Below are 27,981 nucleotides of genomic sequence, written 5' to 3' on the forward strand. Positions count from 1 at the left end.
ATAGTCCCAGGTTCGAATCCGGCACAGTCTGTAAGGAGTTTGTATGTTCTCCCTGTGTCTGCATGGGTTTCCTCTGGATGCTCTGGTTTCCTCCCACCCTTCAAAATGTATTGGGGTTGTAGGTCAATTGGGTGTAATTGGGTGGTACGGGCCTGTGGGCCGAAATGGCCTGTTATGGTGCCTCATGTCAAAGTATAAAAAGAAATTAAAAAAATTAAAGAAGCTCGATGGTTGAAGCTGACCAGGTGAGCCTCAGGGCCTTTTTACATGCTGGACGACTCTATGACACTTCCTATCCCACCTCATCCATGATGTATTATTTTCCAAACTTAAGCATTCTGTACTGTAGGATTTGACATGACAGGGGCGTTCACTGGGAGATCTGGAGCACAGTCAAATTCCAAGGATTGAGAAAAATTCTGTATGAGGGAACTCGACAGAAACACTAATTCATTACACAGGGTAGATCTGCAGGGAAGACTATATTAGAAAGATGTATTTGATAAAGAGCTCCAGTGCACTCAGAAACATTTTAGCAATTCAGTACATAAGACAAACCTGATTGAACACTGTGGTGATGAAATATTGCTTAGGAACAGAAAATACATCAGATTCATTTGTTCTGACCTGTAGTTTGCTGAGGGTAGGCAGCAAGCAAATATTTTTAGCTCTTAAAGTAACAAAGTGAAAGATTGATCCAGCTCATATCAGACTGCCATGAAACACCACTAATACTGTAAATGTGTTCATTTTGAGAGAAACACACTGCCCCTATGATGGACTATTCAGAGGTTTGAGAAGACAGATTGCTCAAACTGCTGAGGAGAACAGGTATATATTTAAAACGTCCCTATGCTTTATGGCCTGCACATGAACCAGCATATGGCTGACTGGGGACTATATATCAGCATTAAAATGGCAGATTACTACTAATGAATAATATTTGGCTCCTGTTTCATACAGTATGCAATAACTCGAAAACCAATGCCAAGAATAATGCTGTTGCTAGTAAGAATAATACTGATTTTGCTGCAGTTCTTTATTTTCTCACCCATCTTATAACTTAGAGACAATGGCTAAAACTTCTCTTTTCTATAACTTTTATGCCTGTTAACTCAATTTATGAGTTCTAGCATGTCTTACTTTATCAACCCTTTTTAAAAAAAAATTTGCTGACAGTATGCTTTGTACAGTCACAGTATGTAATTGCTCAAAAAAATTATGGAATATTAAGAAAGAGGTGTGATGACATTCTGCTGAATAATTGTATCCATAACTTCATGAAACAAGTTCAGAAAATATCAGTGGATAATCAGACATCAGCAAGCTCAACAGTTTAAGAAAATGTATTGTACAGAGCAACAAAAAAGTTCAAGTAAATCCTATATCTCACATATCTTCCCAGGGGAAAATACCAAACCTACTTCTGTCAAAACAATCAGAATGCAAAGGACACGAAAAATTTATTTTACACAATTGCAATCTGAAATGCAAAATGTATGTCATGTGAATTACTCTGACTAAGAGGACATTAGTATCTTAGAACATAGAATATAGAACAATACAGACCAGTACAGGCCCTTAGGCCCTTGATGTTGTGTCGATCCATAAGGCCCTTCCTGAAATAAAAAAACTAAACCCTCCCTGGCCTGTAACCCTCTATTTTTTTCATCAATGTGTTTGTCTAAAAGTATCTTAAATGCCCCAATGTATCAGCCTCCACCACCAGCCCTAGCAAGGCATTCCAGGCACCCACAACTCTGTGTAAAAAACTTACCCCTGGTAGCTCTCCTAAACTTCCCTCCCTTAACTTTGTACATATGTCCTTTGGTGTTTTTTGATCACCCTATCTACGCCTCATAATCTTGTAGACCTCAATCAAGTCTCTTCACATAGACCTTCTTAACTATCCTATCAACCTGTGTGGCAACCTTGAGGGATGTATGGATTTGGACCCCAAGGTCCCTCTGTTCATCCACACTCTTAAGTAACTGACCATTAATCCTGTACTCAGCCTTCTAGTTTGTCCTTCCAAAGTGCATAACCTCACACTTATCTGGTTTGAAATCCACCTCCCACTTTTCTGCCCAACTCTGCATCCTATCTATATCCTCCTGTAACCTTCGACAGCCTTCAGATCCATTCACAACTCCTCGAATCTTTATGCCATCTGCAAACTTACTGACCCATCCTTCCGTCTCTTCATTCAAGTCATTTATAAAAATCACAAAGAGCAGGGAGATCCCAGAACAGATCCTTGCAGCCTTCCGTTAGTCATTGACCTCTAGGCAGAATACTTTCTTTCCACTACTACTCTCTGCTTTCTTCCTCCAAGCCAATTTTTTATCCACACAGCGAAGGGTCCACTGATCCTGTTCCTCATGACTTTCTTTCTTTTTTTTTATTTTTCACACCATAAATCACATTATCCATGATATACACTATTTCTTTTTCACACATATACAGTGACTTTTTCTCCCCCCCCCTTCCTCCCAAGCCACCCCCCCACCCCCCCCTCTCATCCATTTTAGGTATACAATCTAGGTTGCATTAAGCCAGTCAGACAACGTTGTCATTCAACAAAATTACACCAGAAATTCTACTGAGTCCATTCTTTTCTTTGCTTCTCCTTCCATCAACTTAGGTAATGTTTGTCCCCAGTAGGTTTTCGCTATTGTATTTAATGTAAGGCTCCTATACTTGTTCGAATATTTCAATATTATTTCTTAACCTATATGTTATTTTTTCTAATGGAATACATTTATTCATTTAAATTTAGTAGTTTCTTCCTTTTAATTTGGTTATTATTCCATTAATATTTAAAGTCATATAGTTCAGCGTAGCCCTTTTATATTTTGTTTATCTTCTCTTTCCGTTTTTCCATCATTACCTTTCCTCCTTTTCCATTTCTGTTTTCTTATTTTCAACTCTTTATAAGACAACATTCCTACAACATCCAACATTTTCCTTATTCTCCTATTTCTATCTTATTTATCCCCAATCTCCCCTTCACCTCCTGAGTTGTCCTTTATCCCTTGTCGGACAACCACATCTCCCCTCTCCATTTGGATTTGCGAATCCACTCGCAAGCGTCAACTGATTTTGCAGTGACCGCTATTTCCCCCCATCCCGCCCCCCCCAGAAAAGATTTCACTTTTCATATGTCACAAAGGTCACTCTTTTAATCCCCTCCTTATTCTCTCTATTCCATTACCTTCCCTTATTAATTCTTGTCTATACTATCTATATTTTCCTCTAAGTACAGATACATTCACGTATGCTCATTGTCTCTATTCACTCTTATACCTCTTTACCCGCATACATATCAATCGTGATCATTTTTACTCTCATTACCCGTCTTCATCCCTCAGTCTATTTTTGTCTTTACCCACATACATATCAATCGTGATCATTTTAACTCTCATTACCCGTCTTCCTCCCTCAGTCTATTTTTGTAATTGTTCTGCAAATTTTCGTGCTTCTTCTGGATCCGACAATAGTCTGTTTTGTTGTCCTGGAATAAATATTTTCAATGCCGCTGGATGCTTTAGTATAAATTTATACCCTTTCTTCCATAAAATCGCCTTTGCTGTATTGAACTCTTTTCTCTTCTTTACGAGTTCAAAACTTATATCTGGATAAATGAAGATTTTTTGCCCTTTATACTCCAGTGGTTTGTTGCCCTCTCTTACTTTTTCCATTGTCTTCTCCAGTACCTTTTCTCTTGTAGTATATCTTAGGAATTTTACTACAATAGATCTTGGTTTTTGTTGTGGTTGTGGTTTAGAGGCCAATACTCTATGTGCCCTTTCTATTTCCATTTCTTGCGGTAGTTCTGGACATCCTAGGGTCTTAGGGATCCACTCTTTTATAAACTCCCTCATATTCTTGCCTTCTTCATCTTCCTTAAGGCCCACTATCTTTATGTTATTTCTTCTGTTATAATTTTCCATTATATCTATTTTTTGAGCTAGTAGTTCTTGTGTCTCTTTAGTTTTTTTATTAGATTTCTCCAATTTCTTTTTTAAGTCTTCGACCTCCATTTCTGCTGCTACTGCCCGCTCTTCCATCTTGTCCATTTTCTTTCCCATTTCTGTTAAGGTCATCTCCATTTTATTTATTTTCTCTTCTGTGTTGTTTATTCTTTTTCTTAAATCCTTAAATTCCTGTGTTTGCCATTCTTTAAATGACTCCATGTATCCTTTAATAAGAGCAAGTATATCCTTTACCTTGCCTTTCTTTTCTTCTTCTATTTCACTGTACTCTTCCTCTTCCTCTTCTTCTTCCTCTGGGTTGACCATCTGTTGTTTCTTTGGTGCCCTTTCCTCCTCTTCTTTCTTGTTTCTATTGTCTTCTGTGGTCTCTTCTTGCTGCAGGTGTTCTGCAGCTGTCGTTGCCGGCTGTGGAGATCGACTCCCCAGCTGGTCCCCCCTCCCGTCGGTGTGTTTTTTTTCATTCGCATCGCGCATGCGCGAAGTATCGCGCATGCGCGGTTGCGCACTTTTACTCGGCTCTGCGAGCCATTTTTGTAGTCCATTATTTACCGACCTGAGGGAGCGGGTTTCTCTCTCCGCAGCGGGCCTCTTCGGACAGGTAAGGCCTTCACCTTTTTCCTCCTTTGTCTTCTCTTCCTCTCTTCTTACCGTTGCTTTTGATTTTTCTTTTTTTGTCGCCATCTTCTTTCCACCTTTATACTCACTTTTCTGTAACTTTTATTTCTGTGCCTTTGTGTTTTCCTTTGTTTTTCCCGACTTTTCTGGAGAGGGCTGGAGTTCACCGTCCGTCCACTACTCCTTCACGTGACTCCTCCCTCATGACTTTCTTGATGAGTTTCTTGTGGGGGACCATGTCAAATGCCTTGCTAAAATCCACGTAGACCACATATATCCCTTATCCTCATCAATTTCTTTTGTTACCTCGTCAAAAAAACTCAATTAGACTTGTGATGCATGACCCTCCCTTCACAAAGCCATGCTGACCATCCTTGAGTAGACTATACTTCTCCAAATGCTCATAGATCGTATCCTTAAGAATCCTCTCCATTAGTTTGCACACCACTGACATAAGAGTCACAGGATTCCCAGGATTCTCCCTATTACCTTTTTTAAACAAGGAGACTACATTTCCCATTCTCCAATCCTGCAGCCAAAGAGGATTCAAAGATCATAGTTACTGCCTCATCTATCTCTTCTCTCACTTCCCACAGTGGCCTGGGGTATATTACATCCGGCACCGGGGACCTATCAGTTTTGACCTCACCATGATCAAGGTCTTTTTCTCTTATGAATATTGACGCAAAGTATTCATTTAGGACCTGCCCAACTTCCTCTGCCTTCAGGCACATGTTGCCTTCTTTATCCTTTAGTGGCCCCACCTTCATTCTCATCATCCTTTTGATCTCATGCCCCCTTCGAGCTTTCCGAAGTCTTTTTTTAAGTTCCTTCTTAAGCTACTAGATACATCTCATGAGTCCTTCCTGTTTCTCATGAGCCCTTCAAGCATTGTTGCAATGCTTGAAAAGGACATTTTATTTTCAAGAATTAAAAAGGAATATAATAAACATAAAATATTCATCAAAAAGAGGAAATCTGGAATGTAGTTTTAGGATCCGATGGCAGGTCTTTGCCCAAAATGCTGATGTTCTCCATTTTTTGTTTCAGTTCCTTTAGCCTCAGAGTCATGCCCATCGTGTCCATTAAGGACCAATCTTTGCTAATATAATTTCCCTCCTCTCAGGCGGCAGATTATTCAACTACACACCTAAATGCTTAAATCTTGTGAGAATAACCCGCCTCCACCACTCACTCAGCTTTCAACCACCCTTTGAGCGAAAGGCTTCTTTTTCAAATCCCCAATAAATTTTCTACCCATTTCCTTGAATTTATGCCGTCTGATTTTGCACAGCTCTGTCACAGGAAAATATTTTTCACTTTTTAACCTAGTTATAATGCCTCCTTAAAATTCTTTCATCTCTCAATCAAGTCCCTCTCCCTTCAATGAAAATAAACTGGTTTCTTGTGATGTTGAAACACTCCATTGCAGGCAAAATCATGACAGATTTCTTCTGCACTATCTTCACTGAATTCACATCCTTCTTGTCGTGAATAAAACTGCCAACAGCACTCCATCAGTGGCCTAACCAATATTTATACAGTTGTGCCATAACCAAGGTGCTCTTATATTCTGTGCCCTGGGTAAACTGAGTAATAAAGTCAAGCATTCAACACATTTTCTTAGTGCCCTTAGCTACCCAATGCTGCAGCATTTAGGATCCTTGAACAGGTTTACCAAGGTACATCAGTTCTCCAATTTTTCTTAGGGTCCTACCATTCACCCTAGAAGCCTAACCTTATTCGTCTTTCTTTCCATTGTTAGTTCTTTTTGGTCTTCTATATTGAGTCTAGTGTTTTGGTCCTTGCGTCTACATTATTAGAGCACTGGGGAATCCTGAGTTAATCTGGAATAAAATAAATGTACAGATCAATTATGCATCTATTATAGTTCCTGAATTTGTTCTATGCAGAATTCCTTTGGTTAAAATATTCGAGCTGGTTCAGCTTTTGAAATAAGCTGCTGCTGCTCAATAATTGGATCCAGCCAATTTGTTGGGGATATTAGAATTTGCTAAATGTGACTTTTGTTTCCTCATAAAATTGAATTCTGATAATTATCTGAATGATTGCTATTTGCCATTGGAGTCCACGCTGCTGAAGATCCAGCTGCGCTGGATGGGTCACGTCTCCAGAATGGAGGACCATCGCCTTCCCAAGATCGTGTTATATGGCGAGCTCTCCACTGGCCACCGTGACAGAGGTGCACCAAAGAAAAGGTACAAGGACTGCCTAAAGAAATCTCTTGGTGCCTGCCACATTGACCACCGCCAGTGGGCTGATATCGCCTCAAACCGTGCATCTTGGCGCCTCACAGTTCGGCGGGCAGCAACCTCCTTTGAAGAAGACCGCAGAGCCCACCTCACTGACAAAAGGCAAAGGAGGAAAAACCCAACACCCAACCCCAACCCACCAATTTTCCCCTGCAACCGCTGCAACCGTGTCTGCCTGTCCCGCATCGGACTTGTCAGCCACAAACGAGCCTGCAGCTGACGTGGACTTTTACCCCCTCCATAAATCTTCGTCCGCGAAGCCAAGCCAAAGAAAGAAGAATTTTACTAGTAATCCTGTTATCGGTGGATAGGATCATGGGACCAATTGCAACTGCTCTCTGTGTTTTGATATTGGTTATAAGTCCCACTAAATCAAAAGCAAACAAGATGGAAAAGGGGAGACTGTCCATCTGTTAGGAAAAGTTAAAACTTGTCTTTATTTTGGATATGGCAAAATATGTTCCCTTTATTTAATTACTACCCAAAAAATGTATACCCACCTGCAGATGATCAGGTGCCCCAAAATTTAAATCAATGTTTGGTTTTAATATTTACTTTTTATTCCGTGTTCTAACCAATGCAAGTCCATAAATATAGTGTGAATATGTTTTCATGTTCCAAATTTTTATAGCTAAAACTTTGTATTAGTTTTTCTGTTTTAAACTACATTAACATGGTCTTACTAAGCCATCTCAGGCCATACGTTTTCATGATGTCATTATTTGATTTCTTATACAGATTAAGCACAGAACATTTTGTTGGAACAACATTTACTGAATTGACAACACGGCATCGGAATATTAAGAGTAAGTCATATCATTATCAGGAATTACATTAGCTGCTGCCAGCGTTAATTTCTTTGTGGAAAAGAAAATTGATTTGTATTGACCTCGACTTAGTGGCTTACCCAACTTTAAAAAGAAATATCTTGTCTGTAAATGTTGTGGATTGTCAGTGACTTTCTGTCCTCTGAATACAAAATATATCTTGGTGTTAAAAAGCAGATCTACATTCATGGTGTGGAAACAATACCAAATTATGATACCTTATTGCTCAGATCTTAAATCATGCTCTCATTCTTTTGGAAACTGAGTAAATCTGATCTTTAAAAAATAAAATGGCCTGAATTAGATTTTGTGAATTGGCACCTCAAATTATTGGAGTCTGGACACAATTTGTAGTGCACAGACTCAACATTTTATTAGATTTTGAATTCAGCAACTCTCCCTGTGCCTAGTCCATTGTCATGATTACCTTCTTCTACCTCAAATATTTTCTATTCTCCATCACATTCATGAAGCTGAATCAAGCAATATATATTATGAGATTTTTACTATACTTTGCAACGGAGGCCAACATCACCTGGTTAATATCACAAAATCAGACTATAAAGGGAAAGCTATATCATTATCAGGAATGCCATTACACAACTGTATAATCAGAGGAAGTTATTCACTCTGTAATTATGCTGGCCCTTTTGATCAGTCAAATTCCTTTGCCATTCCTAATGGTTCTCTTTTTGAAAAGCATTGGATCATCACAAATTCTTGTGTAAATAAATTCTATATGAAGTCCAGCATTAGATACAATACTTAGTCAAGGCTCAACCACGATAAAAAGCTTTTATGGTTCCTCTTTTTATATTAAAAAAACCCCAAATGAAATCTAAACTTTGAAAAGCCTTCTCATTTTGGTGAACTCATTTTCATGGGAAGCATACCAGACTATGAAACTTATTTCTGAGCTCCCCTGAACACCAAAATGTTGCACCTGTGGGTTGATATTATTTCTCATCATTTTACCGCATATCAAAGATAAAATTCAGAATCAAATCTGCATGTTCTCCCTCATCTTGCATTATATTGGATTGGATTGTTTCTCCTTACTGCTGCAGTAAGCTACAATTTCTTCCAACGTTTTCTTGGGAAGTTACTGCCATCCTACTTGTTATACTGCAGCATCAGCACGTACATGGCTAGGTGATGCTTTGACTAAAGATGGCAAGCACATCATATGGTCAGACAATTTATGGATTTAAGTTGGTACAAATAAACTAAAACTTTTTGCTTTTCCTTCAGAACATCCAAGGTAAAGATCATGTTCAGATGAACATTCACGTTAAAAAAAAAATCTTCTCGATCTTTTGCCATTGTCGCCTCATGATTTCTGATGCTGTTAATAAGAAGAAAGAACATAGAACATTACAGCACAGTACAGGCCCTTCAGCCCATGATGTTGTGCCGACTTATGTAAAACTATCCCACAATAATCTCCTCCTTTGGCTTGGCTTCGCGGACGAAGATTTATGGAGGGGTAATGTCCACGTCAGCTGCAGGCTCATTTGTGGCTGACAAGTCCGATGCGGGACAGGCAGACACGGTTGCAGCGGTTGCAAGGGAAAATTGGTGGGTTGGGGTTGGGTGTTGGGTTTTTCCTCCTTTTTCTTTTGTCAGTGAGGTGGGCTCTGCGGTCTTCTTCAAAGGAGGTTGCTGCCCGCCGAACTGTGAGGCGCCAAGATGCACGGTTTGAGGCGATATCAGCCCACTGGCGGTGGTCAATGTGGCAGGCACCAAGAGATTTCTTTAGGCAGTCATTGTACCTCTTCTTTGGTGCACCTCTGTCACGGTGGCCAGTGGAGAGCTCGCCATAATACGCAATCTTGGGAAGGCGATGGTCCTCCATTCTGGAGACGTGACCTACCCAACGCAGTTGGATCTTCAGCAGCATGGATTCGATGCTGTCAGCCTCTGCCATCTCGAGTACTTCGATGTTAGGGATGAAGTCGCTCCAATGAATGTTGAGGATGGAGCGGAGACAACACTGGTGGAAGCGTTCTAGGAGCCGTAGGTGATGCCGTAGGTGATGCCATGATTCGGAGCTGAACAGGAGTGTGGGTATGACAACGGCTCTGTATACGCTAATCTTTGTGAGGTTTTTCAGTTGGTTGTTTTTCCAGACTCTTTTGTGTAGTCTTCCAAAGGCGCTATTTGCCTTGGTGAGTCTGTTGTCTATCTCGTTGTCGATCCTTGCATCTGATGAAATGGTGCAGCCGAGATAGGTAAACTGGTTGACCGTTTTGAGTTTTGTGCGCCCCTAAGGCTAGAGCTGGATGAGGTCCTCACCCGGGAAGAGACATATAAGGCAATTGAACAACTGAAAAGTGGCAAAGCAGCAGGTATGGATGGAATCCCCCCAGAGGTCTGGAAGGCTGGTGGCAAAACTCTGCATGCCAAACTGCATGAGTTTTTCAAGCTCTGCTGGGACCAAGGAAAGCTGCCTCAGGACTTTCGTGATGCCATCATCATCACCCTGTACAAAAACAAAGGCGAGAAATCAGACTGCTCAAACTACAGGGGAATCATGCTGCTCTCCATTGCAGGCAAAATCTTCGCTAGGATTCTCCTAAATAGAATAATACCTAGTGTCGCCGAGACTGTTCTCCCAGAATCACAGTGCGGCTTTCGCGCAAACAGAGGAACTACTGACATGGTCTTTGACCTCAGTCAGCTCCAAGAAAAGTGCAGAGAACAAAACAAAGGACTCTACATTACCTTTATTCACCTCACCAAAGCCTTCGACACCGTGAGCAGGAAAGGGCTTTGGCAAATACTAGAGCGCCTCGCATGCCCCCCAAAGTTTCTCAACATGGTTATCCAACTGCACGAAAACCAACAAGGTCGGGTCAGATACAGCAATGAGCTCTCTGAACCCTTCTCCATTAACAATGGCGTGAAGCAAGGCTGCGTTCTCGCACCAACCCTCTTTTCAATCTTCTTCAGCATGATGCTGAACCAAGCCATGAAAGACCTCAACAATGAAGACGCTGTTTACATCCGGTACCACACGGATGGCAGTCTCTTCATTCTGAGGTGCCTGCAAGCTCACACCAAGACACAAGAGCAACTTGTCCGTGAACTACTCTTTGCAGGCGATGCTGCTTTAGTTGCCCATTCAGAGCCAGCTCTTCAGCGCTTGACGTCCTGTTTTGCGGAAACTGCCAAAATGTTTGGCCTGGAAGTCAGCCTGAAGAAAACTGAGGTCCTCCATCAGCCAGCTCCCCACCATGACTACCAGCCCCCCACAATAATCTAGTTCTTTCCTATCTCACACACATAACCTTCTATTTTTCTTGCATCCACATGCATACCTCTGAGTGATCTGAATGCACCAATGTTTTTTGGGAGTTCTGTTGCACTCAAGAGCCACAAAAGGAAGCTGGATATTGAAATTCAAGTGTAGCAGATCATAGCTTCTCCAAGATTCCCCTAATAAAGGGTGATTTTCCTTAGTATTTCTAACAACTAAAGGTAAACCAATTGGAAGAGGATAATTAACTGCTGACAGATGTGTGGGTATGACTTCCTTTATAATCCAATATTAAAAAATTGTTATATGTTGTTATTAGGAGGAAATCCTCCTCTTAAAATTATTAATTTTCCATTTTTTAGATAGTAGCAATTAAGTATTGAATGAGTAATAAAATATAGAGCATCATAGGCCTAATGAGTATATTCGGAGACCATCGAACAAAAGTAGCACATTCTTCATGCTCTACAGCAGTTGTGCCAGATGGAGTTTTCTAAAAGGCTTTAAATATTGTCGACAAACAGTTCATGGTCTCTAGTGCATTGGAACAATAGGACCCAAACTACCCTACATTTCAAAGACTAAAGCTGACTTGTTCGACTATCTGAATCTCCCCACCCAGTGGCTTCACTTGCTATTGCACAGAGACAGAATCCGATAAATACAGAACCCAGCGATTCATTGTTCTCAAATTCACAATTTCATGGCACAGAAAAAGGACTTATTTTAATGAGGAAATTTACACAAATACCTGGTATTTAAAAAAATATTTTGTTTTAAATGGATATTACAATGTTACTTGAATATCTTGGAACTGGACCTGCAATTAAGATACACTAGCTTTACACTATGAGGATTCCATAACTCTTAATTACTCCTAATCATGTAATATCTGTTTTCTTTCTTTTAAAAAAAAATCAACATCATACACCTATTTGTTGTCATTCACAGATTGAAGAATTTGTTTTGGAATTTAAACAATTAATTAAAGGTTGGGGGGGAAAGATGACTCAAAAAGTCACGTGCCAACAATGTGAACTTCAGCCTTAATTAAAATGGAAAATTAACATGTTTGACTAAAAGAAGGAAGCCTAATATTGTAGGGATAGTTATACAATGTATTTTTTTAAAAGTTATGGCGTCATTGAAGAAATTATGGATTCCTAAAACATACTGCATTCCTCAATAACATTTCCTTTATTTCATAGCCACATGAAGCCAAAAGTCATCTGCAGATCCAATTTAAAGTTATTAATTAAAAAAAAATTGTTGAGATTGCATGGGATACTGGCAAGGCTAACATTTACTGATTTTTCCTAATTACTTTTAAGGTGGTACTGAGTCATGATCTTAAAATAGTATTGCAATCTTTCTGGCACAGCTATACCTACAATGCCGTTGGGTAAGATTTACACTAGTGATACATTTCCATTTCAGGTTGGTGTGCAACTTTGAATGGAATATACAAGTGATGGTATACCCTCATTTATCCTTTCTGATGGTAAAGCCAAAGGTTCAGTAGATGCTGTTAGAGCTGCCTGGGCAAGTAAATTTTAATTAAAAAAAAGTTAGACATACAGCACAGTTATAGGCCATTTCATGCCGCCCAATTAAGCCTCACCCACCAGTATGTTTCGAAATGTGGGAGGAAACCGGAGCTTCTGGGGAAAACCCATGCAGACAAGGGGAGAATACTCCTTTCAGACAGCGAGGGATTCGAAACATTGTCTCAATCACTGGCGCTGTAAGGGCTTTACGTTAATTGCTACACCAACCATGCTGTCATTATGCCAACAGTGCCACCCCACACCAACCATGCCACCCTAACTGCAGTGCAATTTACAGATGGCACACCGCAGCTCGGGTGTACAATGACGGAGGAAATGAATGAATGTTAATGGTGGTGGATGGGTAAGTAAGTTTTAGTTAATTGCCTTCCTAATCTTCAATCTGCATTGAATTCCTGCTTATCACAGACTGATATCATTTAGTGAGAGAAAAAGGCAGTGTTTTATATAAGCTACACTATTTGAAAATTATTTTTAGATCTGTCAAGTTTTGATTATTTAGAATTAGTTATCTGATTATGGTTTAAAAATATGCTCTACTTTGACATTCAATTTAGCTCCTTTCATTTTTGAAAAATAAATATAATTTCATAAGTGTTAATAATAATTTTATCAAATTCTGTTTCTGCAACATTGAAATGAACTTCCTCATTTTCAAGATAAGCCACTGTAGTTTCTATGAATAAGGAACCAAATAAAAATTTGAGCAGAATGGAGAAAAATAAGTAAAATGAGATGAAGGAAAGCGAGTAAAAAGTATTGAGAAAGCAACTTGAGAATCTATTCTATTTGTGATGACAGGTTTAGCAATGTGAATCAAAATATAAATCAATAACTATTTAAATAAAAACAGAAAGTACTGTTAAAAGTACTGTTAGACACCATGTGTGTTAGATTAAAATGTAATATTTCAGGTGTTGAGGTGAGGGTATTAGAAGTGAAATAGCAACCATTTTTCTTACCATAGGCTCTGCTTGACTGTAGTTTTCCTTGCATTTCCTGTTTTTACTAAGGATTTCCAACTTCGGCAATGCTTTTGATTGTCAATAACTGATGAAATTTCATCAACTAGTGCTCACCAAATCTCACACTATAAATTCACATCATTAAATTATAGATAACTTCATGGTCATTAATAAGCAATATTGGGAGACACTTGGAGCAGGTTTCTGCCTGAAAATTTCCCCACAAGGGATGAAATGCAGGAATAATTTTAAGGAATGACATCCCTGAATTTAAATAAAAAAGTTTGTAATTTTCCAGCAACGTTTTGCGATTTAACAATTTTTAAGTTGCAAGAACAAAATAAAAATGCTGGAGGAACTCAGCAGGTCCATGGATACTTGTGGAGGTAGAGGTAGAGGAATGAGGGCAAGATCCAACATCATGACTGAGAAATGTAGAGGGAAGATAGTCAGTAAATAAAGTGAGAGAGAGGAGAGACGCAGTTGAGAGGTAGAACATGGTGAGGAAAGAGTTAATGAGCAGATGGAGGTTGATGAGGGGAAGTGAAGATGGAGGTAAATTTAGAGGCTGGAACATAATAAGTGGATACAACAAAGGGCTGCAGATTTTGAAATCTGAAAAGTAGACATTTAGACTTGCACACAGCATGGTAATAGGCTCTTTTGGCCCTCGTGTTGGTGTCACCCAATTACACCCAATTGACCTACAATCCTGGTACATTTTGAAGGGTGGGAGGAAACCGGAGCACCCAGAAGAAACCTGCACAGACACAGGGAGAACGTTCAAACTCCTTACAGAAAACATTGGATTTGAAATCAGGTTGCTGGCGCTGTAACAGCATTGCGCTAATCGCTATGCTCGCCATACCGTAAAAAAGGCAATCTGATGAAGCATTTATGAGAAGGATGATGGGCAGATGAAACCAGTAGGGAGAAGGGAAAGGAGGCCCAATGGATAAAATGCATGGGTGATTGGCAGATAAAACCAGGTAGAGAACAGGAAAGAAATTGAACAGGAGGCTGAAGATTGGAAAGAGGTGAGGGGTGACAGAACTTTGTTGATCAGGAAAGAAAGAAACACAGGGCTTACTGGTAAAGAAAAATTAGAACATTCAATGTTGACATCAGGTAGTGCAGGGAAAGATGGGATGCCGTAATTCTAGTTAGCTGGCAGTGATGTGGGTTGTGGACAGACAGAGTAGTATACAATTGGGAAGGAGGGGTGAGATAGCCATTAGGATGACCATTTTGAAGAGAGCACATATGCTCATTTGGTGCTTGTTCTCACCAATATAGAGGAAGCCACAACACAAGTACCAAAATCAATCAAGAAGTTTGGAGGAGCTGCACAAGAATCTCTGAATGATAAGAATTTTCTCCAATTAAATTCTTTCACAAAATTGCTGAGGGGTGATGATTTGATCATCCAGTATAGTCTAACCGCATGTATTTTGGTGGTGTGTTTATGTACTAGAATTATCTCTGTTTGGAAAAATGGCCATGAGAAAGAATATGATGGGGAGGAGTACAGAAAAGCAGTCAGAATTGTAGTGTAAGCATCTTATTGGAGATTCTTAAGCAGGATGTCAAAACGATTTAATGTAAAAAAATGTTACAAAAGGACACAGATGTGAAATGAGTGATTTCTAGAAATGGACTGGAGAATGAATGGGTTGTGTCATAAAAATGAGGTATGAAGTAGAAAAACCTTGACTTCTGAGTTCAAGTATGTTCATGTAAAAGTGAGGATAACACACTCAACGTCCAAGATCTGTTTTGACAATCTAAGAAAAGGAAACTGTAAAAATGCACTATGTTAATGTAAATCTTTTGATAGGGAAAATTATCTATTTCTTAAATAACATCCCCAAAAAATTGATAAGGATCAAAAGCTGATTTAAGGTAGTGCAAATTATGTGCTTGCATCAACAAATGAGCTAAATTCTCAAAATGAAAGATCAAAAAGGGTTGAGTCTATATCAATAGAATAGGATCATTCAAATTTAAAATACCTTAGGATGAACAATTTTTCCTAAATGTAATTTTTCAAAAGGTACAGGATTCAAAGTGTTAAATATTTTGACAGCGTAGATATGTAAAAAGAGAGGCTATTTTGATACCAAGAGAGCATTTTCTAGGGATTCCAGATTAATTTAATTTCTGTTTAAGAATATATAAAAATCGGTTTTACAGATTTAGTGTTTTAACATGTAACATTGGTAAATTATTTGGAAAATAATTGGGTTGTGATCTTTGTATTCAATTGAAACAAGTAGTATTTTGCACAGCTTATTCATATTATTCAGAAAGGAAGGTCTCAAAATGTTTAAAAGTAATAATAAACCATCGTTGGTCTAGCTGCAAAGCATTCCATTTCACTGTGTTCATCTTAAAGAAAGCAAGAATGCTTTTTGAAATAAATAAATAATCCATTATAAGATGAACAGAACCTTTATTAAGCAGTACTGAGAGGGGTAATGATGTGTTTGGAAATTAAAGTGATCAAACATTTAATGCAACTCACTCCTGTAGGCAAACAGCAATTTAAATGACTCAATTATGCATCCATTATCGCTCCCTATTAAACAAGTAGCTTTTTCTGCTCAATGCTTCTCCAAGTGTTCTTTAAAAAGAGAAAGAGAGCAAGCTAATAAACCACTAAACTAGTTAACTAAGACTACAAACGAGAGAGGAAAAAAAAGATCCAGCAATATCTGCATATGCTTGATCCATAAATCACACTAATTAGTTTAACATGAAAATCAACTCTTCAATATTCTGTTAAATTATGCATTTACATATTAAAACTCAAATGAAGTAAAGATTGGTAGTCTGGGTCACTGCAGCAATAATGGCATGGACAAAAAAACTGATAAAACCATTTATTATGGTATGAATAACTAATTTCAAAATTTATGACATTGGATTTTAGTTCCTCTTGCCTTCATATATGCTAAGAAATTAGCACAGCCATAAATGGAAAGGAAATCAGTCTGTGTTATTTGCTGTCTGCCATTTGCAAATCATTATTAATTGCGCCACATCGCTCTTACATGGACAGTCTGCCTCAGCAGACAGGCATATCTCTTCATCAGGGCTGAGGCGTGAGCCCCGAAGAACCAATTACCCCTCTCTGGGCTGTATCAGATATGGAAGGAATTTTTACAAATTACAGAATAAATAGAATTTTCACACGTCGAATGGGAGAACCACAAACTCGTAATGAAAAACAATACATCACAATCAAGAGGGACAATTCCATTCATAGGTCAATAGATTATGCTTTACTTCTCATAATCCTGCACCAGGCAATGGCAAGATATGTTTACCTTTCTGAAGTATACTTAGCTATCATCTATTTTCCTAAATAAAAAAATACTTTGCCAAGCAATATTTTATTGATGTGTTATACATTTTGGTCACACATTAGAAAAGAATATTTTGTTATAATAAGATGCAGTAAAAATGTTAAACACATCAAAACTTTGCCTGTGGAGCTCTTCTATTTTGTGGAATACAACAGTTTAACCCTTCAACCATCCAAATAAAGGCAAGACAGAGCTCAGAAAATAACATTAAATTCTGAGGATCTTTTGGTTTTCACAATTCTTGTTTCCTGCTAATATTTATTTAATTGTTCATTAAATATTGGGCAAATAGAACACTTAATTGATAAGAAAATTATACTATTGTGATGAATGTATTTAATGAGGGCATAGAGTGAGGTATTGTCTCAAGCCCTTCAGTATCTGGTACAAACTGAAAATAATATTGTGATGGATTATGGATTAATTTACAAAAAAAAAGTAATTAGTGCAAATCTAATACATATAAATATAGGAAGTGTTTAAACAGTGTTGAAACAAATAAAATGATTTATAATGAACCATAAACCAATAACAAGCTAAATTGTTCAATCGCTAAATAGAGGCTGCCACAGTTTTCAAGTAAAACTGATAAATGATGAAACTGTCAACTAGTTCTTTCTTTGATTTGCTTTTTTTAATTTCTGTAACCCTTTAATATCCAGATAGCCATTACTTTTTCATGAAAACCAGATCTAAACAGCTAATTTCACTCAGATAAATGAATGTTTTGAAATGCCTTGAGTGGCCAAGTAGAAAGACAAATGATGAATTAACTGGTAATACAATTTGATCATCAGATTCTTTCAGATTTCTTTCACTGTTATACTTACAACAGGCTGAGCAGAATGTTCTTATAGATCAAGCAGTGATAAGGTATCAAATGTAAATTCATTAAAATTTATTTGCAGTTTGATGAAATTGTGCTTCACTCACAGAACAGGAAAACACAAAATCTGTATGCCACATCATATGCTGAACATTTGAAGATCTGCCACTGAGAATTTGATTTTAAAGGTAACCAAAACAGTCACTGAGATGTCTTTAGAATTATGGAAAGATATCAACCAATATTCTGATTGGTCAACTGAAATAGTTTTTATTCTTATTCAATTTTACAAAGGGTTCTGTATGCTGCGGTGTATCATTCACGCAGAGCAGTAAACAGTTCTTTATGCCCATGAGGAAAAAAAAACTATTACAATCATTCCCTTGATGTTTTAAAAAAAGAACAGTTCAGAGAGATGCCAAAGGGTTTTTAAAAAATGTATCAACATGATTCCTGAACTGACCATTTTTGCCACATATATAGAAACAATCCTCACAGCCATCCTTTTGGAAACAGGTCAAGAGTTTAACTTGCAATTTGCGCACCAAAGCATGGTTTCTATCTTTCAGATCATGCCTAAAAGATGCCACTTTTGGTCTTGGAGGAAAGAATAATTTGTCCATTATCTTGATTGCAGAATTCTTGCATAAGCCTAACAATTGCAATCTACAGTCATGTATTTTCAGCTTATCTTTTTCTGACAAAACACTCAAGGCTATTACTTAAAGTAATTAGTGCAAATCTAATACATATAAATATAGGAAATATTACTTAAAAGTAAATCCTTTTTGTACAATTTGCCTGAACTTTTAAATCACTTGCTTATACTTCAATATCATTCACTTTTAAGTTTCTGTAAATTATAATTGCCGTGAGGAGTTTGTTGGGAATTCTTCCTTTCTACTTTGTCACTGGGAAATTCTTCATTAAATTGTGTGGAGGGAAGTGAGAAGGAACAGAAAAAATGGGATCTCAGGCAAATCAGCCTACATCAAAGGTGAATGGAACCCATTTGCAGATCTTCCTTTATTTAAATAGAGTAAAATCCCTGTTATCCAGAATTTAATGAACTGGCAGACTCAAGAAGCTGTCAAAAAAAAACCTGTGGAAAAAAAATTCAAAAGTTTAAAATGGGTGCTCCCGAGTGGTTGGTTTGTGAATCATGCAACTCAAGTAACAGTAAATTCATTTATCCGGTATTATAGGTGCTGGACACTGGGGTTTAACTTTACAATGCACTTTTACCATCTGTACCTCGAGAGGAGTTAGTGGGCCAATAGCATTTAAACATTGGTTGTGAATTGATTCTTCGCACTTCAAAAATAACTTTTTCCAAATAATTGCTGATCTCCAGGAAAGGAGATCTTATTGCCACATTTGGGGGACTTTGATTTTAATTTGTATTAACGTTAGAATTTTGGATTGGATATTACTAAATTGTAGTACAAAATTTGCAGCATAAATACAAGTCTGCAAGAGTGGTAAATTCTGCTCGCACAAGCCCAGTGAGAGGTGTCTGGTGAGAATATAGAGCGAATGGCTGTTTTGGTTGACAGGTCGACTGATGAATCCTCTTTAAAATATTTCAGGCATGTAGCTATCCAAGTTATTCATCATCTGAATGATTTTTTGAAACATGGAAAAATTCTGCATTTCTGACAGCAAGTGAAAGGCAGCCAGTAGCTCATAGAAGAGGTGCACTTTGGCCTCCATTTGGACAACAAATAAACTTTTCAGATTGGAGAAACTCTTCAGAACAGGCCCAACTAAGGTCCCATTCCAAGTGGTGGACATGATGAGGGAGATCCCATACTCCTGTATGCAATAAAAAACACAAAACAGTGGTCTTTGGAGAGAGTCTGCCAGATAACGATTGTGTGGTTGTGGTGGAACCACTGTGCAAAATGTATTGTAGAGGCTGGGCCGCCCCTGTACCTGTGACTCCTCCCCTCAGAATTCCCATAAAGGCAGTTATGCCCAAACCCCTCTCTCAGTACCTGTCTTGGAACCAGGCCACCAACATGAGACATGTTTACAGTTTATGGTGATTAAAGCCTATCAATCACAACTTCTGATCTAACATGTCAATTTAATCAACATACTCTCGTCCATGGACAAGGCAATATGGGCGGATAAACTGGACACTGACCCTAAAGCTCTGGAGGCCTCCATAAAATTCAACCAGTGGCTGCACTGCCTCAACGCCTTCATGAGATGAAACAATGTACAGACCGAAGAAGATAAATGGGACCTGCTCTTCGCACAGGTCAACCACCGTGTTTTCCAAATGATCAGAGACTGCAGCACTTACACGGCTGCTAAGGAACTCCTGCAGAAACAGTATCCGACCCCTATAAATGTCATCTATGCCAGGTATCTTCTGGGCCATTGCAGACAAATGCCTGGTAAGTCCGTGGACAAGTATATGTGATGTGGGTCCTGTGGGAGCTGGGGCAAGCCTGTGGCTGCAGAGAAGTTTCTGCTGCCGTCCACTTAGAGGAGCGGATCCGAGGCATGTGTGTAGCCAGCTTCAGGTCAGATCACATTCGCCAGAGACTCCTAGAAAAGGGTGATTGGAGCCTGCAGGAAGTCATGAACCTGGCCAAATTGCTTGAAACAGCGCAGCAAAATATAGAGGTCTTCTCCTCTGTGGCAACGCAGCTGCCATATGGGGAAATGGGCACTGCCATCTTGGAACGTGGGATCCCAAGTCGCCGCCATCGAATACCCGAAGTGCTACTTCTGCGGCCACACGAAGCATCTACTGACCAGCCGGAGACGCGACTTGTTCCGGCTGCGGGAAGAAGGGGCTTTACGAAAGGGCATGTAGGTCCAAACCTTCCTCCAGCAGCTCCACATGCGGGCGGCAGCCATCATCATCTCGGATGGCGTCGCTTCTGGTCCGTGAGGCGGGCAGGGGGAATGGCTCAGTGGGACCATGGGGACAGCAGCTCAGAATGGCACCACTTCCAGCGGCGAGGAACAGCACTGATGCGTGCCATGGGGGCTGCCATCTTGGAGGGCGCCATCAAGCCAGTACAGTAGCAGAAGTTGGCCTCATTAATCCTGGACCAGAACAACCTACACCAGCTAGCCAGGTCCATGAGATAAATGGTCACGATACAAACCGTCTATTCGATACCAGAAGCATGGAGTGTTTCATACACCCAGTCACAGTACGGCGCTACTCCCTCGTGGTGACTCCAACTAAGTGCAAGATCTCTTTGGTCTCCAGATCCCACTCGACTGAGATCCATGGCAGCTGCACCACGACGTTGATCATGCTTGGCACTAAATATAAAAACTTTAAACTCCTCGTTACACCACAGCTCTGAGCACTGGCCATATTAGGACTGGATTTTCAGTGCCAACTCAAGAGTGTCCTAATGGAATATGAAGAGCCTCACCCCCTCACTCACAGTCTGCAACGACTGAATTTTCCCCTTGGAACATGGCCAATCGGCAACACAAAATCCACTCATGCACACAACCTACAGTTTATCCACCCTCCAAGTCCCACCGCTCTCCTGTTCGTGAACCTCACCCCCGACTTCAAGCCTTTCACCACCAAAAGCAGAAAAACAGGCTGAAGGAATATATAGAACATAGCACCAGCCCCTGGAGGGCACAAGTGGTAGTGGTAAAGAGCAAGGAGATGCACTGTCATCATAGTCATAAACTACAGTCAGACCATCAACTGATTCACCCAAATGGATGCCTATCCCCTCCCCCCACATAGCCAAAATGGTGAACAAGATCACCCAATACCGGGCCTTCTCAACCATGAACCTTAATTTGGCATACCACTAGCTCCTGATTCACCCAGATACACGGCGTTTGAGGCAGACAGCCACTTCTACCATTTCCTCTGGGTCACCAACAGGGTTTCCATCTTCCAGTGGGAGATGGACTGGATGGTGGACGACCACAGGTTAAAGGCTATCTTCCCCTATCTGGACAACATGACCACCTGTGACCATGACCAGCAGGATGATGACGCCAACCAACAGAAATTTCTCCTGATGGCCAAAACCTCAACCTCATGTATAACCAGAAGAAATTCATGTTCCGCACTTCAAGTCTGGCTATACTCAGTTGCATCGTGGAGAATGGAGTCATTGGGCTCAACCCTGACTGTATGCACCCCTGCTGGAACTCCCGCTATCCCACAGCCTCAAGGCCCTGAAAAGGTGCTTGGGGATTTTTTCTATTTATGCTCAGTGGATCCCTAATTATGCAGATAAGACCCACCCCTTTGTGAAAACAACCACCTTCCCTCCGTCAGCAGAAGCCCAAGCGGCCTTCACATGCAACAAGGACCAAGGTGGTGATGCACGCTGTGTACAAATCCATTCTGTTCCAGGTGGAGAGTGATGCAACTGACTATGTCCTGACAGCCACGCTTAATCAGGCGGGCAGGCCTGTGGCATTCTTTTCCTGCACCCTCCAGGGCCCCAAACTCCAGCACTCAGCCATTGAAAAGGAGGCCCAGGCCATAGTGGAAGCTGTGCGCCACTGGAGACACTACCTGACCAGCAAACCGTTCACCCTTTTGACTGACCAATGTGCATTCGCTTTTATGTTTAATAACAAACAGCAGGGAAAAATTAAGAATGACAAGATCCTGAGGTGGAGAATTGAGGTACTCACTTATAACTACAAGATCTTGTACTAGCCCAGGAAGCTCAATGATCCCCCCGATGCAATGTCCTAGGGAACATGCACCAACGCGTAGATAGACTGCCTTTAAGCCTTCCACATTGACTTCTGACACCCTGGGTCACCAGGCTCTACCACTTCGTTAGAGCTCTCAACCTCCCTTTCTCACCCCAGGACATCAAGGAATTGACTGGGAGCTGCCCAGTCTGCATGGAGTGCAAACCACTATTCTACCGGCCAGAGAAAGCTCACCTGTTAAGGCCATGTGCCCCTTTGAACGTCTGAGTACAGACTTCAAGGGCTCCTTCCCCTCCACCAACCAGAATATGTACTTCCTCAACGTCGTCGACGAATATTTACATTACTTGTTCGCCATCTCCTGCCAGGACATGACCACAAACATGGTCATCAAGTCACTGAACAATCTGTTCACTCTGTTCAGATACCCCTGCTTTATTCATAGAGACTGGGGGTCCTCCTTTATGAGTGACGAGTTGTGCCAGTACCTGCAAGACAAGAGAATAGCCACGAGCAGGACCACCTTGAGGAAACAGCCAGGTGGAGAGAGAAAAAGCCACTGATTGGAGGGCAGTCCTCCTAGCCGAGGTCGAAAGGTCTGCCCATTTCCCAGTGGCAAGAGGTCTTCTCAGAGGTGCTCCACTCTAATAGGTCCCTCCTCTGTACTGCTACATCGCTACCCTGCATGAAAGGCTGTTTTCCTTCCTCAGGAAGTTAGCGTTGGGAACCACGTTGCCATTCTGGCTAATGATCCCAGGGCTCATTCTGCTCCAGAGAAACACCAGGAGCCAAAAGACAGATCCCCTGGTCAAGAAGACCCACCTCCTCCACATGAGCCCCCAGTACACTTACGTGGAGTACCAGGATGGGCAAAAATACTCAGTTTCCGTCCGTGACCTGGCTCATGCAGGAGCCCCCACGATCAACACCCCCTCCCCCAATAACTACCAGCAACACAATTGGGTACCTAGCCTCACCAATGGCACCAGGTTCCCCACCCCGACCACAGATTGAACAACCCACACACACCCCCAACTCAATTAACCATTTTTAGCCACCTTGTCACACAAACCACCGCTCAAGAGTCAACAGCTGAATCACAGCCAGCACTATGAAGGTCACAATGACAGACAAGACCACCAGAAAGCTGAATATGTAATGGACTGATCCACTTCACCCAACCGGAACACTGCCACTGTGTAACTGTTAGTACTGTCTAATACAAATGTATTGTATGGGCTGGCCTGTCCCTGTACCTTTGACTCCTCCCCTCAGAATTCCCATACAGGTGGTCATGCCCAAACCCCTCCCTCAGGACCTGCCTTGGAACTGGGCCAGCAACATGTGAGACATGCTTGCAGTTTATGGTGATTAGAGCCTATTATCACGACTTCTGCTCTGACATGAGTTATTGATAGCATATCAGTTGGGCAGTGAGGATGGAAATCAGGAAATGAAAAGGAGTAGTCAGCTTGATGGGTGGATACAACAGGACACTATTCACCAGGAGCTAGAGGATCAAATATGTTTCCTCAAGGTGGTCCTGCTGATGTCTGTGTAGATAGCTGTTATTGTAATCATTTCAATTTCCCCAATATTGACTGGGAATGCCAAAAGGATTGGATGGGGTGAAGAATTTTGTTAAGTGCGTCCAAGGAAACATTCTGCAGTGATAATTGGATGGGACTACGAGGGAAGAGCCAATATTTGACCTTGTACTGAGGAATGAAGCTGGTCAGGTAATTCACGTATCAGTAGGGGAACAATTTGGGATCAGTGACCACAATTCTATTAGTTTTAAGATAGTTATTGAAAAGAGTTACATGGAATAATGACCGAATAAACAGTAGGGAAATTCCAGTCAGTTAGAGTACATTATTAGGTCAACACAACACTGGGGGCAGAAAGGCCTGAATTGTGCTGGAGATTTCTATGTTCCTCAAGTTGGGACACTAAATTTGGGCAAGGGCAATTTCAATATAATTGAGCAGGACTTAGCAATAGTTCACTGGACATAAATGCCAGACAGTAAGAAAACAACTGCCAAACAGGAGGCTTTTAAGAGGGTGATAAGTAAGGTCCAGGACAAAGATGTTCCCAGTCAAGTAAGGGCAGAAATGGCAAGATAAAGGAACCCTGGTTCACAGGAGATATTGAGGGACAGACTGCAGGATCGGGGAATCCCTTGAGGAGTATAAGAAATGTAGGAGCATAATAGAGAGGGAAATTACAAGGGCCAAAAAAGGTCATGACTGCTGACAGTGTAAGGCAGTATCCAAAAAGATTTTATATATTAAGGACAAAAGGGTCATGAAGGAAAAATTAGGTCCCCTTAAGGTTTGGAAGACCTTTGGAATGGAGGACCATGATTATTTGTGAAGACCAAGATGGAGAATATCTTGAATTAATATTTTGCAAATGTGTTTACTGTGGAGTTGGACAAGCAGGAATGGGTAGTGAAGGAGGTAACTAGAGATAGCTTATGGCATGTCTGCTTCATTAGTGAAGAGGTGTTGGAAGTCTTAGATCATATCAAGGTAGATAAATTTCCAGGTCCAGAGCAGCTGCATCCCAGATATTGTAGGAAAGCAAGAAAGAAATTATTGGGGCCTTGAAAACATATTTAACTCATTACCGAGTTCTGGAGAACTAGAGCATGGAAACTGTGTTGCCGTTATTTGAAAAGGCCAGTAAGGATCATCTGGGTAACTACAGACCTGTTTGTCTGATATCAGTGATAGGGAAACTGCTGGAGAGGATTTGAAGTGATGGAAGCTATCAACATTTGGATGGCCAGGGGAAAAATTAAGGAGCACCAGCATGGATTTGTGAGTGGAAAATAGTGTCTCATGAATGTAGGAGAATTTATTGAAGAGGTCACAAAGAGGTTAGATATAGGCAAGGCTGTTGATGTTATTTATAGGGATTTTGGTAAAGTGTTTAATAAGGTCCCACATGATAGGTTGGTACGGAAGGTTAGGGCACATGGGATTGGGGGCCATTTAGCTGACTGGATAAAACATGGTTTGCTGATAGGAGTGAGAGAGTGGGTGCAAATGGCAGTTCTTTGGAATGGAGGACCATGGCTAGTGGAGTGCCTCAGGGTTTGGTATTGGAACCTTGCTTTTTGTTATATGCATAAATGATTTAGACAAGGATGTTTGTGGCAAGGAAAATTTGCTGATGATGATGGCCAATGAAAAATGTTTCCTGGGTTTGCAAAGGGAGCTCAATCAGATGGGGAACTGGGCTAAGGAATGGCAGATCCAGTTCAACTCAGAGAAGTGTGAGATGCTGCATTTGGGTAAATTGAACCAAATTTGCTCTGCTAATGGTAGTGCCCTAAAGAGTGTTATGGAGCAGAGGAGCCCAGGAGTGCAGGTGCTTAGCTCTTTAAAGATGGAAGCACAGGTAGACAGAATAGTGGAGAAAGCATTTGAGATATTTGCCTTCAGTTGAAGCCTGAAATACAAGTGTTGAGACACCATGTTAAAGTTATACAAGATGTTGGTAAGGTCATTCATGGAATATTGTGTGCAGTTTTGATTGCCTGGCTACAGGAAGGATATTACAAACTTGCAAAAGGTATTGCAGAGGTTTAAGAAACTGCTGCCATGACTAGGGAAGTTGAGTTGTCGTGAGAGACTGAAAAACCTAGGCCTGTTTTCCTTATAGTATTGAAGGTCGAGAGGGGATCTAATTGAAGTCTATAAAATCATGAAAGGCGTAGTTAAGGCAAATAGTGATAGCTTATTTCCAAGAGTAGGAGAACTAAGATGAGGGGGCATAACTATAAGATGAGAGGATGGGATATAGAAGGGACATGAGGGGACAGTTTTTGACTGAGAGAGTGGTGGGCATATGAAACTAGCTGCCAGACAAAGTGGTAGAGGCAGGAAAACATTTGGGTAATTACATGGATGAAAAAGGTTTGGAAGGGTATGGACCAAATGTAGGCAAGTGGATCTAAAGCAAGGGGGCACGTTGTTTGGCATGGACAAGCTGCATCTGTTGCTATGTTGTAAGACTCAATGAATCTATAAACTGCTGGTGAAGACAAATTGGGTGAATGGGCAAATGTATGGCCGATTCAGTGCAATGTGGATTAATATGAGGTTACCCATTTCATTTCTAAATATTGACAGATTATTATCTCAATGGCGACTGATCAGAAAAAGAGAGGTGGAACAAAAAGCTTTAACACACCATTACATTGGCCAAATAATTCTCAACAATTTTTAATTCACTACTAATTAATGAGATTTACACTGATCAGCAAATGCTATATTTTACATTATGAATACATAGATCAAAAACATGGAATAGCAATGCTGAGACAATGCATGGCATTAAAAGTACTGTAATTGTGAGTGTATTTTAACACATTAACACACGTTAAAAGTGCATTCTATAATTGGAAGACACCAGAGCTTTAAACTCTAATGCCTACAGTAGGATTTTATTTCAGATCATTAAATATGTATATCCTATTACATGGCTTGTTAGATTATTGAACCCTATTGACTGAGGATAAATTTTCAGTGGTGCTGTGTGCAATAAATTCATTCAAAGATAACAAATCTCAATAATCAAGCCAGCCATGTAATACAATGCTATTATAAGAAATAACTGCTTGTATTTTTACTTATTAAGCTTTTGCGCAATTCGATTTCGAAAATAACATTTAAAAGAGATATTGTACAAAATAAAATGTTATGATCATTGCAATTATATCTTCTTTTATTGTTTAATGAACATTTTCCAGCTTTGTTTATAATCAATCAGCAAAATGGTGTAAATCCCCATTTTTTTTGTAAAAATAAAATAAGCCAATTACAACATTGTAATGAAAATACTAATATTTCACAAGTAATAAATCAGTCAACCAGAGCAAAGCTGTAAGAAATTTGTTATTTTATTGTAAACTTCACTAACATACAAGGTCTGTCTTTGCAATTCTTTGTGACTTTTAGTGAGCAATGATACCAAGAAAGATGCTGCCTTTTCCCTTCAACACAAAGGCAAGCATTTTGCAGACCCTTAGGAGAAATAGAACTCTGCCAACATTGTTCATAGCCAACAAGCATGTAAATATGAACTGAACACAGAACATTGCAGCATATGATAGACTCTTTGGCCCACCATATTTGTGCTGACCATGATTCCAATTTAAACTAATCTCATCTGCTTGCAAATGGTCATCATCCCTTCATTCCCTATCTGTAGATGTGCTGGTTCAGTGCTTCCAAACCTTGTTCTATCGAGTTCCAGCTCCATACCACACTCTGTGTAAAAAAAAAATTCCTTTATGTGACAAATGTAAAATAGGTGATTCTTCTTTAGTTCCTATGTTGTGGACCTGCCCTCGCTTAGAAGAATTTGCAAAGATGTTTTTCAAACACTATTGGTAATTCTTAAGTTAAAATTGGAATCTTGCCCTTTAATTGCTCTTTTTGAATCACCTTAAGATGTGGATGTTTTACTGACTTCAATTCAAAGCCAAATTTTATTTTTACTTCATTGATAACCAGACGTGCAATTTTGATTAAACAGAAAGATAACACTCCTCCTGCACATGCTCAATGGCTAAGGGATATTATGTCCTGTT

At 40.1% G+C, this 27,981-nt stretch overlaps 1 protein-coding gene across 10 annotated transcripts in view; it reads right to left on the reverse strand.

Moving 5' to 3' along the window:
* Positions 1 to 27,981, reverse strand: part of LOC138763888 (ERI1 exoribonuclease 3-like) — a 453,927-nt gene that overhangs the window by 71,617 nt on the left and 354,329 nt on the right. The window contains exon 8 of one of the 10 annotated variants that reach the window (XM_069938821.1): positions 27,090 to 27,658. The exons of 8 other annotated variants lie outside the window; for them this stretch is intronic. In XM_069938821.1, the coding sequence (XP_069794922.1) occupies positions 27,543 to 27,658 (116 nt within the window). In that variant the 3' untranslated portion in view covers positions 27,090 to 27,542. Of the gene's footprint in view, positions 1 to 27,089; positions 27,659 to 27,981 lie in introns of those variants that run through there. One more of the 10 variants, XM_069938822.1, reaches the window with a different exon arrangement.

Source organism: Narcine bancroftii, chromosome 5 (genome assembly GCF_036971445.1).
Source record: "Narcine bancroftii isolate sNarBan1 chromosome 5, sNarBan1.hap1, whole genome shotgun sequence".
Classification (NCBI taxonomy): domain Eukaryota; kingdom Metazoa; phylum Chordata; class Chondrichthyes; order Torpediniformes; family Narcinidae; genus Narcine; species Narcine bancroftii.